Here is a 12,500-nt window from a genome sequence, read left to right on the forward strand (position 1 = left end):
GATGAGCCGGGAGAGGTAGTGCGTTCGCCACCCCGTGCCAGGTTGGGCAGCACCTCTGGTGAAAGTCTGGAGTTAACAGTAATAAGATATTCAGTGAAAGAGCATTGACCGCTAGCGGTTCTGGATGATTATTTCTTTAGGATATTCACCCGAGATTAACCGAACAGCGAGGGAATTGGAGCTTTGCATGAAGCCAGTTAGATTTTCTTTGCACCGCTCAGCCATTGACGGTATTCATGAATGAATGGAGCGGTACAGCGTCATGAAGGTGGACGGAACACTGGCACGTTATTGTCTAAAGTTTTAACTCCTTAATGAAGGCTCGCTCCGCATTACGTCATGGCAGAACTCATCACGCATCCTGTGGGACAGCAGCGAACAGTGTGATGACTCACTCCTGCTGGGACCGGCGGTGGGCGGCGGGGCGGCCAGCAGTGACAATGGAGCCTCATCAATCTCGCCCGGCATGCTGCTGATGGATGGCCATTCTGGAACGTTTTTGCGCCGGTGATGGAGCGTGGGTGCGTGTGCGTGCTTTGTGGCGTGCATGAGTGTTGGCAGTGGGCAGGGAGAGGGTGCCGGTGGAAAGGCTGGAGGGTGACAGAGCCGATATAGGCTACAGATGCAGGGGAGACATTGTTTGGCTGTGACTCGTGGGAGTAACACCAAGAATCATATGAATGAGGAATTAAGTGTTTGTCATGAAACAGGTGAATGAAGGACGCCTGGGGACAAAGGCGCAGCGTCATAGAGATGAGGATGAAGGAGAGCGAGGGTGTGCTGGGTGGGGAGGGGTGATGGGTGTGGGGTGGATGAGGAACGATTCACAGGCATGTGGGTGAGTAATGCATCCAAACATGACTCTCTCTTTTCACCGAGCAATATTAGCTTGTATGGACGAGTTATTATATCATACAATAGGAGGTGGATGATCATGCAACTCATAGAGTCGTTAAAAACATGTGTTTGTGAAGTGAATGGCTGGCTATAGTGCTGGCTGAGACTGGCAGGCAATCCACCTCCTACTGAATGGTGGTGGCGTGGCGTCAACAGGCCGCGTTGTGTGAACAAGACGTAATGATTCGCGTATTGTGCTCACTAATTGGCGATGATTGTTGTCAGTAGAAGCTAATGAAAATGTTCCGGGGACAGAATTAGTAACTTCTGTGATGTGATCCACTGAATATGAATAATCCAGGACCTGCCATTAGTAAATTTACGCGGTCCTTGTGTTGTTCATCATCTGGCCAAAACTGCACACCACTCCCTGAGGAGAGAGACTTCGCGTTGGGACTGGGTCTTTTGGTAATTAAAGTGAGTTGCACCGAGGGAGCTCGGCGTCTGAGGAAGTCTGACAGCTTGAGTGTGTTGAGTCATGCATCTGTGCAAGACTCCGTGACAGCTTGACTCCACCTGTGACATCTCTATACTGAATCCACTCTTTCATAACACTTCAAAACCCTAAACAAGGATCAACAAAAGTATTATAGTATGTAATTTAGTTCGTGCCGCATTTAATTCTCACTATACCACTATGCCACTCTACGGTCTCTTAAATGCATGGTGAAGCCACTCTGTGTAAGAAACACTGGATTTGTGGGCTTTCTCATCGCCCTGTATAGAAAGTATTATTGGTTATTCCGCGTAGTACAGAGAAGACTTCTATACCATGTCAGAAGGCGTTTTTGCTCTCGGTGATATTTTTTTTTTTTTTCTTTCTTTGAGATGATGTTTGTACCAACGAATAAACGACATAAAAACAAGGGTATGCTATGTCTAGAATAAAAGCATATAATAATTTCAATTAACATATCATATTCATATCATTTGTTTTTTTTATACAGAAACAAGTGGAAGTGTTGAGGAGCGCGGGCAGCACAGCACAGGGCTTTATGTGTTTCTCGACAATGTGTTGCACCAAAGTAATTGTTTTATTTTTCCACTTTATTGTTGTTAATTAGACAGCAGCCATGGTATGCGATGTGGTGTGGACAAAGGAACAGGGAATGAATGGTGGTGTTGGCAGGCCCAGGCAGGGAGGCGTGTGGCCTTGCCTCGCCACTCGCAGCTCGCTGTGCGCTGCTTCCGGGAACAGTGCTCAGGTGATTCTTCCAAGTACAGTCTCGAAGGGCTGTGCCGGATTCTGAGAAGTTGTGAGGTAGCGTTCATGGTTTAGTGATGAGCGAGGCGGCGTGGCCTTGTAACTGTGTGCGTCCCTTGAAGGTGTTCCCTCTCTGCTTCGGTATTAGCCATGACGCACCGCCTCACGTCGCGGTGCGTTGCGTCACATTGCTATATAGACGTGGATGTCAAGACTGTGGGTGAACCTCAGGCCACAGGGGCAGGATGTTGGCATGACGCCCCACCACACAGGAGAACGTGGCCCCTTCCTGCCCTCTGTTCCTTCTTAAGAGTTGTATAATTTTCCTTCTTGGAACGTAACTCGTGGACCTTGTTGCCATGAGTCCCAGCTTTGATGGGACTGGCCTGCCTAGAAGATCTTGAACAATTAGACAGCAAGTAGTCTAGCTTGAGCACGGAAGATCTTTATACTCTGAACTTGTCTGCTTCATTGTGATTGAGGGCTGTGTTCAGAAGGGCAATAAATTGAACATAATTCCCCACACGATATGGTGTCGAAATGCTTGACTCACTACTCCACAGTCACCATTCACCACAACCACCACCACCACTTCCTTCCCCCCTTGTATGTAAAACGTATGACACACGTGCACCCCGGGACCTGGGGCGGTGTGGAGTGGACGGAAGCCAGCTTTGTGAATCTGTTTGCTGTTGGTTTCAGCCACTTTAGTATTTCAAAAGACTTGACTTCAGGATGTTTATACCACTAACGTCAACATTTGCAAAGCATGCGAGACATGTGGCAGTGGTTGTGGATGCACGCCGCACGAAGAGATGTTCCAAGGCAATGAGAAGGGAATTGGGAGTGTGTTATTCACCACGGTCGTCTGCTGGTCACTCAGCCAGCCTTTCCCCTTCGGAGAGAACTCAGAGCTCGTAGTGACCGATCTTCGGGTAGGACTGAGACCACACCACACTCCACACACTGGGAAAGCGAGGCCACAACCCCTCGAGTTACATCCCGTACCTATTTACTGCTAGGTGAACAGGCTACACATAAAGAGGCTTGCCGCTTCCCGGGACTCGAACCCGAGCCCTCTCGATTGTGAGTCGAGCGTGCTAACTACTACACTGTGTGTGTGTGTGTGTGTGTGTGTGTGTGTGTGTGTGTGTGTGTATTTACCTATTTACCTAGTTGTAGTTTTACAGGGCCTGGGCTTTATGCTCGTGTGGCCCCGTCTCCATATCTACACTTATCCAATTTTTCCTTAAAACTATGCACACTCGTTGCTGACACCACTTCTTTACTCAGCTGTTCCACGTCTCAACACATCTTTGTGAGAAACTATATCTTTTAACATCTCTCAGACACCTTCCCTTTCTCAGCTTTTTACTATGCAATCTTTTGCTTCGAATGTCATATTCTTCTCTCGGGAGCAGTTTCTCATTATCCACTTGGTCCATTCCGTTGAACAATTTATAAACTTGTATCAGATCCCCTCTCTCCCTTCTCTGTTCCAGGGTTGGTAGATCCATAGCCTTTAGTCTCTCCTCATATGTCATCCATTCAAATTCTGGAACCATTCTTGTAGCCATTTTTGTAGTCTCTCCAACTTCCTTATGTGTTTCTTTTATGAGGGGTCCACACTACTCCTGCATATTCCAATCTGGGTCTTATTATAGTACTTATCAATTTCTTCATCATTTCTTTGTCCATGTAGTGAAATGCTACTCCAATATTCCTTAGCAAATTATATGTCTCTGAAAATTCTATCAATATGGCTTACTGGTTGATTGTTTTCTTCCATCGTCACTCCTAAGTCCTTTTCTTTTTTACTTTCTCCAGTTCTACTCCATCTCCCATCTTATAGATTCCCACTGGTCGTCTTTCACTCTTTCCCATTTCCATGACATGGCTTTTGTCCACATTGAATTCCATTTCCCACTTTTTACTCCATTCCCAGATCGTATTTAGGTCTTCCTGCAGTATTTTACAATCTTTTTACTTTATAAATCTGCACAGTTTTGTATCGTCTGCAAACAGATTTATGTAGCTGTTCACTTCTTCTGGCATGTCGTTTATATATGAGGAAAAGTATTGGCGCTAATACTGACCCCTGCGGCACTCCGCTTTCTACTGCTCTCCACTTGGATTTCATATCTTTAACTACTGTCCTTATTTCTCTCCCCCTCAAATAATTTTCCATCCATCTCAATGTGTTTCCTTCTAAGCCACCCTTCTCCTCTAACTTCCACAGTAATCTTGCATGTGGCACTTTATCAAATGCCTTTTTTAAATCCAAATAAATACAGTCAATCCATCCCTCTCTCTCTCGTACTCTATCAACTATTCTAGTGTGTGTGTGTGTGTGTGTGTGTGTGATCTAATTGCTCTTAATGCTGTTTTGCTTGTGTATTCATACTTTTAGTAGCATTGTTTAGTTAAATCAGCCCTGACGATGAGATTGTCTGATTTGTTTCTCGGGTGCACTTCTCATGAAGGCTGTGTGGATGGTGTGCCTACTGGATGGTCAGGAACTAAGAATTGATGTCACAGCCAGCAAGATAATTGATAATTAATGATAAAGTCACCATATCTGTGTGTTATGTGCCCAAGGAAGCCTTTAACACACACCTATCTTTTGCAATGATGTTTGCTTTCACCTTAAAGAGATATAGAATAATGCTGACACCTTTTGTGCCGACAGAATGAAGGTAGTGGGCGTGGCAGTGATGATGGTGATGGTGGTGTCGACAGCAGCAGGCCATGACTGGGGCTGGGGTTCATGTCCTTCTATAAAGACCTTCCCCAATCTGGATGTAGACAAGGTAAGGTTGGCCTGAAGGAAGGGATGACTTCTCTTGCTATACAGATCAGCAGGAAAATGTGTGAAAGTTGACAAAATAGAACTAGTGAGACATGATTGTTGTAAGAGTAGCACACACTGTACCTAAATGAGAGGTTCATGGACTTTTGCTAAATTTTGTACACATGTGAGAGATATATTGGTGTTTTGATAGGAGCAGAAATCCAGGACACTTGACTCCCTGCTCTTGTGTATGTGGTAGTTCATGTATATGGTGCTGGGAAATCAAATATACTTTCTATTTAAAATTGCACCATACAGTTTTCCATTCTGGCTGGCTTGTACAATGTTCCCCCAACTCCCACACCCAGTCTCCACATGCACTAATGGCTTTGCTCTCTTGTGACAACAGTTCCTTGGGCTGTGGTACGTCATCCAGCAGACAGACACCACCTCCTCCTGCCTCACCATGGACTACTCCCGTTCATCGCCTACTCAGCTCCGCGCCACCAAGTCCCGTCAGCTCCTGGTGCTCGACTCCTTCAGCATTGAGCACACTAACTCCTACACTGCCAAGCTGGACATGCCAGACCTCGATAACCCAGCTGCCATGAGGGTGAAGTGGCCCCTCAGTAAGTATTGGGAAAGGAGAAGATGAAGTGGTATTGGGAGGGTGTCCAGGGAGAGTGAAGTGGCCCCTTCCCTCTCATCATCTACTAGAGTGATTAAGAGACTGAGCATCCTTGTGTTGCAGACCTGGCAGGCAAGGCAGACTACAAAGTGGTGGACACCGACTATGACAACTATGCCGTGGTGTTTGAGTGTCAGAAGTTTGCCAATTTCCTGCACCGCAAATCCACAGCCATCCTGGCCCGCTCCCCGTCCCTCAGCAACGAGATCATTTCTGAAGTAAATGTCCTGCTGGTTTAATCAATTAATTATTATTATTTATTTATTGTATCTGAGAGAGCCACTGCTGGTCTAGTGCAACAAAAAGAATGAAAGAAAAAGGCCGGAGATTGGTTAATGACTAACATTTAGCATCATGGAAGTTAGACCAGATGAATTGATTTTGCACGAATGTCTTAATGCTGTGCTGAAGTCTTAGTTGAGGATGTGTATTTATGTGGCTGTGAAGGAAATGCTCTAAAGACTAACATTAGGGTCATGAAAGCTAGACCAGACAAGCTGATTGTGCCAAAATGTCTCTGTACTGTATATGTGTAGAGGAACTGCTCTTGCAGGAACATCTCTGCACTGTGTAGGAGTGACAGTTTGTGATGTGTATGTTTATCTTGCCTTGTCCTGCAGGAGAGGAAGGCGCTGAATGACATGGGCATCTCCACCGGGGACCTGGACGCCATTGACCACAGTGTGTGTGTGCGGCGGGAGGACTCTGGACTCAACATCGACATTGACGAGGAGACCATCAAGAAGATGCTGAAGGACGCTTCCCAGAGTGTCAGGAACATTGCTTCCCAGGTAATGCTCACTCTGCATCAGTAGCTTTTATTATTTTTATTTCTATTTGTTTTCAGATAATGGACTGACAGCTGTGTATTTTTTGAGGCAGACATACTCAACATGATATTAATGGATCATCCTTTAACCCTTTCACTGGTATCTGACACATCTTTCCTTGATTACTTGCCACTCAGATGTCTTGTCTTGTTCTGCAGCCACTTTCAAACATTGCACAGCCAAGTAATTGCAAAATCTATACTTCTTTCCCCTTCTTTCATGTTGCTGTTTATAAGGATTCCATACATTGCTTTAGTGCAGTGAAAGGGTTTAATGTGTTTCATTATAGATACAATATGAATGTAGATTTTTTATCAAGTAACAAGTGAGGAGATGCCTTGCATGAGTTGCATAATAAAGCTGCTCACCAGACTGTTTTGTGGTCAGTCTTAGGAATCACTTGTACATAATAATTGAGTGAGGTTGGCTATGTTGACAAGGGAGCATCAGCTGCCTCAATTGTCATATCATTTCCCTCCAGATCCAGACTGCAGGAACACAAACAGCTCTTGAGGAATAATTTTCAGTTATCTAAAGGTGTTACTGTAGATTTTTCAACTTATGTGGTGCTGGTACATACTACTCTGCTTCTCTGTAGTGACCATCAACCAATGCATCACAGAATGAACAAGGACTAACTTTACCTCTGTAGTGTTGTTTTACCAATTGTTGGATCACTCACTCTCTTGTTTAGCATGGTAGTCAAAGAAAGGATGTAGTTTCTTGGGTCAGTCACCCAGTGGTACAAACAGTCATTAATGAATATTTACTCTGCATAGGTTGCAATGGTTATTGCCGCTTAGTTGTATCTGTACATATGTAGATATTAACTACTAAAATCTGTAGACCAAAACCAAAACTCTAATGTTTTTTGAGTTGTGTAATGGTTTCATTGCATGCTTACTAATTTATTAAATGTTTTCTTGGTTTATTGTGTAGCTGCATTGAGTGCTAACTGTTGCTATATTTGTTACTTGCGATGGATCCCCTGTACATCAACAGTGAAGAATACCCGTGGCCACGACTGAACCACTGTGGCTCTCTTGCAAGATAAAGGCAAATTTTGAATTGTAACATTGCTGCTTACAGTGAAATGTTGTAAGAGTTATGTGAACATGTGTGTGAAAAACAGTATAGAATGAATCTTTTATGAGTTGCTTTTGAAGTGACCACCATTGTTCTGTTTACCGTCATAGATATATTGAATTATTAATGTACATTTCCACAATCTTTTTGTTATTGCCTACCATGCATTGCAAATAAGGAAAAGAAAATGGAGTAACTTGGTTCCTACTCTTGTACAACAGCAAGTTCAGACTGCAATGGTTCATATTGTTTCACCACTTTTATTATTTGGAAACAATAAGATTATTATCCCAAGGACATGCACCTTTATCAAAGCCATTAAGTACAGGGGATTCACCTCAAATACTTGGCATGTTTAGATGACTGACCATTTCATATCTGAGCTTCATTGCTGCATGTTGTGTGCTGTACTTCCCTTTACTAACCCTTGGTGCTGTGTGCTGCTGCAGCTCCTGATTCTTTTCCAGTTGGCTGGGGGTGCTAGCGACCTGGCAGCCAGCCTGGCTGAGCTCAGCAGGACACTGGCAAGCACCGGCTCCAACCAGGAGGCTGTAGCCATCATTGACTAGCAGACGTCCCTTCTCACCTTCCGTCAGAGGATGTGTCCTCTCCAACTGCCCACCTACACACAGCACACACGGCATGACTGGAGCTGCCCTTTGAGACACACTTACTTTTGTGTGGCAGGTGTACCAGTATGATTCAGATTAGTGAGGGAATCATTTTATTCAGTCTACTGACTTGTGCAAAATGCAAACATTGCAAAACAAGAAAGAGGTGCTTCTCACCTGGTGGCTCTAGTCAGACACACACTGTCTGTAAACCCTATACAGTGAACACAAAAGTGCCTTTTACTTGATGGGTCAGTCATTTTTTTGGCTTCCCAGAGTACATGTGGCAATCTTAGATCTATGCCTACATTAATTTTCTATCAGTTTTAGTTTCCTTTGTCTTATATATAAACTTTGTACAGTAAAAGTTTTCTGCACTCCATGAAGGACAGCAGAAACAAGAAGCTTACACTCACATATTCAGTCACAGCCTCAGGGATCCCTGGAGGCCAAGAAGTCACTGTGAGCACATGTAGGTGTCTTGTCTCGGCTTATCCTCTCCACAAGAATGTCACACTTGTCCCTAGATATCATCAGCCTTGTTTCATGTTGTCTTGAGATGTACTAAATAGTTTCATAAGATATAGAAGGAAAGGCAAACTTGATTTTTGTGTCTAGTCCTTTTGTGAATTTTTAGAATTTTAAAAATTGTAGTCATGATATACAAGCTGGGTACTAACACAATCACTCATTCATTTCAGCAACAGCAAATTCCAGATTTTTGGATGTGATTTCTTTAGTGATTTGAATTTTTTTTTAAATATCACAAACTTGCATTGAGACTGCAGACCAACATGTCATGCTTGTATATGTAGAAGAATTTCAAGAAGTTTGTGAGTTTGTAAGTGTGGCAGATAATGTTTTAGTTTGCTGTCATGAATTTTTAATGTAGTGCCCAGCTATGTTCATTTTTATATTTTATATATAACAAAACTCTAGAAATATTTTAATCTGTTGTCATTTTCTCTGACCCACTGATGAGAGCATTGCACTACCTGCACTGCACCTCCACACTGCAATCACATTCAACCAAATATGATGAAGTAACAATAATTATAAGGTCGATACAAGAATCCTGATGTAAAAAAATCGTAAATTTTCCATACAATATATATATATATATATATATATATATATATATAAACTAGTTTGAATAATAATAGTTAAGTCTTATTGGGTGTCTTCTATACCACAGGATAGCCATGAGAGAGAGAGAGAGAGAGAGAGAGAGAGAGAGAGAGAGAGAGAGAGAGAGAGAGAGAGAGAGAGAGAGAGAGAGAGAGAGAGAGAGGTGTTGGTGGGTGGCTGGTGAAGGATGGGCGCTGCAAAGCCTTGCCTTCTTTGCTCCTCACAAAGCGTCCACAATCTGAGAAGTTTTTCAACAGTTCAATGGGATTCCACTGTATTGGGTTTCATCTTAGCCAAGGAGCAAAGGTGTAGCTTAATAACTTCTCAACTCCTATTTGTACAGTGTACTATTTAGTGATATGTGAAGTAGAATGTTAACCAAACACTGACATCAGGAAAAATGGTACACAGGTAAGAAATAAATTAAATAAATAAATAAAAAAATATTATTTTGGATTGCATTGTCCCTGATCAGCCAAAGCCAAGGGTAACAAATACAGTAAAATCTGAGGTGACATGATGTAGTACGAGTAGCTGCTAGAAATCTTGCATTACCTGATTGGTGAAAATGCTTTGTTATTATCTGAGGTTCTGAGTATTAGTGTAATTGCTTGCTGTGACGGCTTCCAGGACAGAGAGGTGACTCACATGCCACACATTCCATCTTGCCCACCATCTTAAAATCTTATAGACTGACTCCCCACCAACTGTGAATTAACCATATACATCTCATGCATTTCTCCATCTGTGACTTTATTTCATGTACACAGTACCAACCCTTATATTTCAAACAGTGAACTTTACCCACACTTTGCTAGAAGGTCGCTGCTAACTTGTTGATCTCTCCTTCTTTAAATCATTAGTATTATTATTGAACTTCATAATGAGGTTATCATGACCTCTAGCTTTGGTCCACTGAAAATGCATGTAGCCCTCTCTGTCCTTAACCCTCATAATATGTGGTGTGTGTGTGTGTGTGTGTGTGTGTGTGTGTGTGTGTGTGTGTCCAATGGTAACAACAGGCTGTGGAGGCTGCTTCTGGAATTCAAGTCTCCCCCTCACCGTGTCATCGTGAGAACATCTTGTAGAATCCCTCAATGACAGTCTTGGCAGAGGAGCGGCGGCGGCGGGTCCAGCGACGCCTCACCACATCCCGGTGGAGCTCTGTGAAGGCAGCCTGGATGGACGGACCTCCATCACTCGCAGAAGTGAAGAACAGAGAGGCACCGAGCTCACCTGCTAGACTCACTGCCTCAGCCTCACTGACAGAAGTGATGTGACCTGCAATGGCACACTCACATGTGACTTAAATTGTCATCAGTGCATGTGAAAAACACAAGAAAAGGACCGGAAAAAAGAACAAGTAGACCTATTATGAGGACAGAGTAAGGCTGGATATTTGAGATAACCAGAAAGGTTAAGAGATGGCAGACTTCAGTGGTATAAATAACAACAGTATCCAGCACAGAAATACATAAAGATGAGTAAAAGTAAACTGGACAAAATGATCACAAGGACACTCATATGAATGTGTAGGTCAGGCAGGCTCTTAGTGCTAAAGCCAAGCAGATACACACCTAGGTCAGTCTTGTTGGCTACCACGACACAGGGGAAGTTGGGTGTCGTCCTGGCCATGGCGAGTGCTGCGTGCAATGGCTGCAGGAAGGAGAAACTTGCACGGTCTGTCACGCTGAACACCAGGAGAAAGCCTTCACCCCACCGAGCCAGCCCCTCCCTCACTGGTCCATCACCCTGCACAAGGAGGATGAGCAACCGTTCACTTGTGCTGCTTGATGAAAACTCAAAAGAGGAACACTTGGCCCTTGTCAGGACTGCAGAGGCATGTGTTATGTACCAAGGCAACACAAGCAGTTTTCCCATCAAAGTTTAAGACATTTCTATTTTATGTATGTATAGTGACATGAACATATTTCTCACTGTAATGACGAGCTTTCTTCCCTCCTCCATCCTGCCTCATGACCTGTGACCTGTGTGTGCCTCACCTGGCCGGCTGTGTCCAGGATGTCCATGACAGCCACCTCGTCGTCCACCGTGGTGTGGTGGCGGTAGGCGGCCTCCAGTGTTGGGTCATACTCCCAGATGAAGCGACCCGTCAGGAATCGCACCACCAGTGCTGCAACACATGGGCTGTGAACAGTATGTGTCTATAGCTTGTCGTCTTAAATATTTCTGCATCCAACCCATGCTACTTTCAAAAGCTCTAGATGAAGTTAAAAAGGGTTTAAGGATATTTCTAAGGTATTAGTAACAAATCAACAAGATTATTAGCAAAAGAAATATTCTTGAGAACCGAGCTAGTCATCCATGTGGCCTGGGACAATAGTCACAGAGAGAAAAAAGTGTTCTAGAATAAGAAAGAGCATAAGTTATTCACTTCAAGGCAGTGCTACTATTTTTGTGAGTCGTTGTGTGTCAGTGTATGGGAAGCACAAGTCCTGATACCACCAACACTACCTGACTTGCCCACGGCCGGGTGACCCAACACAACCAGGCGGGAGTCAGGCGATGAGCAGTTCTTTTTGCCGCCGCTTGGTGAACTGAGGGAGGCGGAGCCAGACCACGGTGATAGCTGGTGACCGCTGCCGCTGCTGGAGTGCCCACGGCTAGGACTGGAGGAGGATGTGGTGCTGGTGGCAGGGGCTGTGGTGGTGATGGTGATGGTGATGGTGGTGGCGGTAGTAGTAGTGGTGGTGGGATGGGTGACATTTGTGGTAGTGCCGCTTGTTCTTGTGGCAGATGCATCAGTGACTGTGGTTGATGGTACTACATTTGTAGTAGTGGTGGTGGTGGTGACAGCAGTAGAGGTGATGACCGGGGTGGCAGGTGTGGCTTGGCAGGAGGTGGCCGAGGGTAATGGAGTGGCAATGGTAGTGGTATGGCGTGCTCTCCTCTCCTCTCTCTTCCTGCAACACACGTACACACACCCTAGTCACATTTCACACAGCTGATCTCTGAAGTAGGCTGAATATAAACATGGCAAGATTTCTCACAACCAACATTAGATAATTCTAACTTCTAGAATACTAAATATAAGAGGGAAATAGGGGTATGTATTAACTGACAAGAGCCTGACACGTGATAGGACAAGAGAGAAGAGCACATAAAACTCTAAATAACTTGAACAGAGGGTTAAAGAGTTAAGAGTGAATTAAGAATGAAGGGTGAAACGTCATTTCATCCTGTTTCCTTGCATAGTTTATCAGTGTGTTCCTTTGTAGGAATCAGTAACTAAAAGAGAGAGAGA

General features: G+C 44.1%; 2 protein-coding genes across 9 annotated transcripts in view; one reads left to right on the plus strand and one right to left on the minus strand.

The window, feature by feature from the left end:
* Nucleotides 1-8,455, plus strand: part of LOC123511257 (apolipoprotein D-like) — a 10,797-nt gene extending 2,342 nt beyond the window's left edge. For 2 of the 5 annotated variants that reach the window (XM_045266985.1, XM_045266987.1), the window contains exons 2-6: nucleotides 4,791-4,911; nucleotides 5,302-5,521; nucleotides 5,644-5,798; nucleotides 6,201-6,371; nucleotides 7,946-8,455. In XM_045266985.1, coding sequence (XP_045122920.1) covers nucleotides 4,791-4,911; nucleotides 5,302-5,521; nucleotides 5,644-5,798; nucleotides 6,201-6,371; nucleotides 7,946-8,065 — 787 coding nt within the window. In that variant the 3' untranslated portion in view covers nucleotides 8,066-8,455. Of the gene's footprint in view, nucleotides 1-381; nucleotides 522-1,995; nucleotides 2,103-4,790; nucleotides 4,912-5,301; nucleotides 5,522-5,643; nucleotides 5,799-6,200; nucleotides 6,372-7,945 lie in introns of those variants that run through there. The other 3 variants (XM_045266986.1, XM_045266983.1, XM_045266984.1) reach the window with 3 other exon arrangements.
* Nucleotides 8,456-9,310: 855 nt separating this feature from the next.
* The window catches only part of LOC123511255 (ras-related and estrogen-regulated growth inhibitor-like), a 9,895-nt gene continuing 6,705 nt past the window's right edge, over nucleotides 9,311-12,500 (minus strand). For 3 of the 4 annotated variants that reach the window (XM_045266977.1, XM_045266979.1, XM_045266980.1), the window contains 4 exons: nucleotides 11,711-12,159; nucleotides 11,239-11,369; nucleotides 10,813-10,987; nucleotides 9,311-10,516 (listed from right to left, as the gene is read on the minus strand). In XM_045266977.1, coding sequence (XP_045122912.1) covers nucleotides 10,302-10,516; nucleotides 10,813-10,987; nucleotides 11,239-11,369; nucleotides 11,711-12,159 — 970 coding nt within the window. In that variant the 3' untranslated portion in view covers nucleotides 9,311-10,301. The remainder of the gene's footprint in view (nucleotides 10,517-10,812; nucleotides 10,988-11,238; nucleotides 11,370-11,710; nucleotides 12,160-12,500) is intronic. The other variant, XM_045266978.1, reaches the window with a different exon arrangement.

This window comes from Portunus trituberculatus, chromosome 31 (genome assembly GCF_017591435.1).
Source record: "Portunus trituberculatus isolate SZX2019 chromosome 31, ASM1759143v1, whole genome shotgun sequence".
In the NCBI taxonomy this organism is placed as follows: Eukaryota; Metazoa; Arthropoda; class Malacostraca; order Decapoda; family Portunidae; genus Portunus; species Portunus trituberculatus.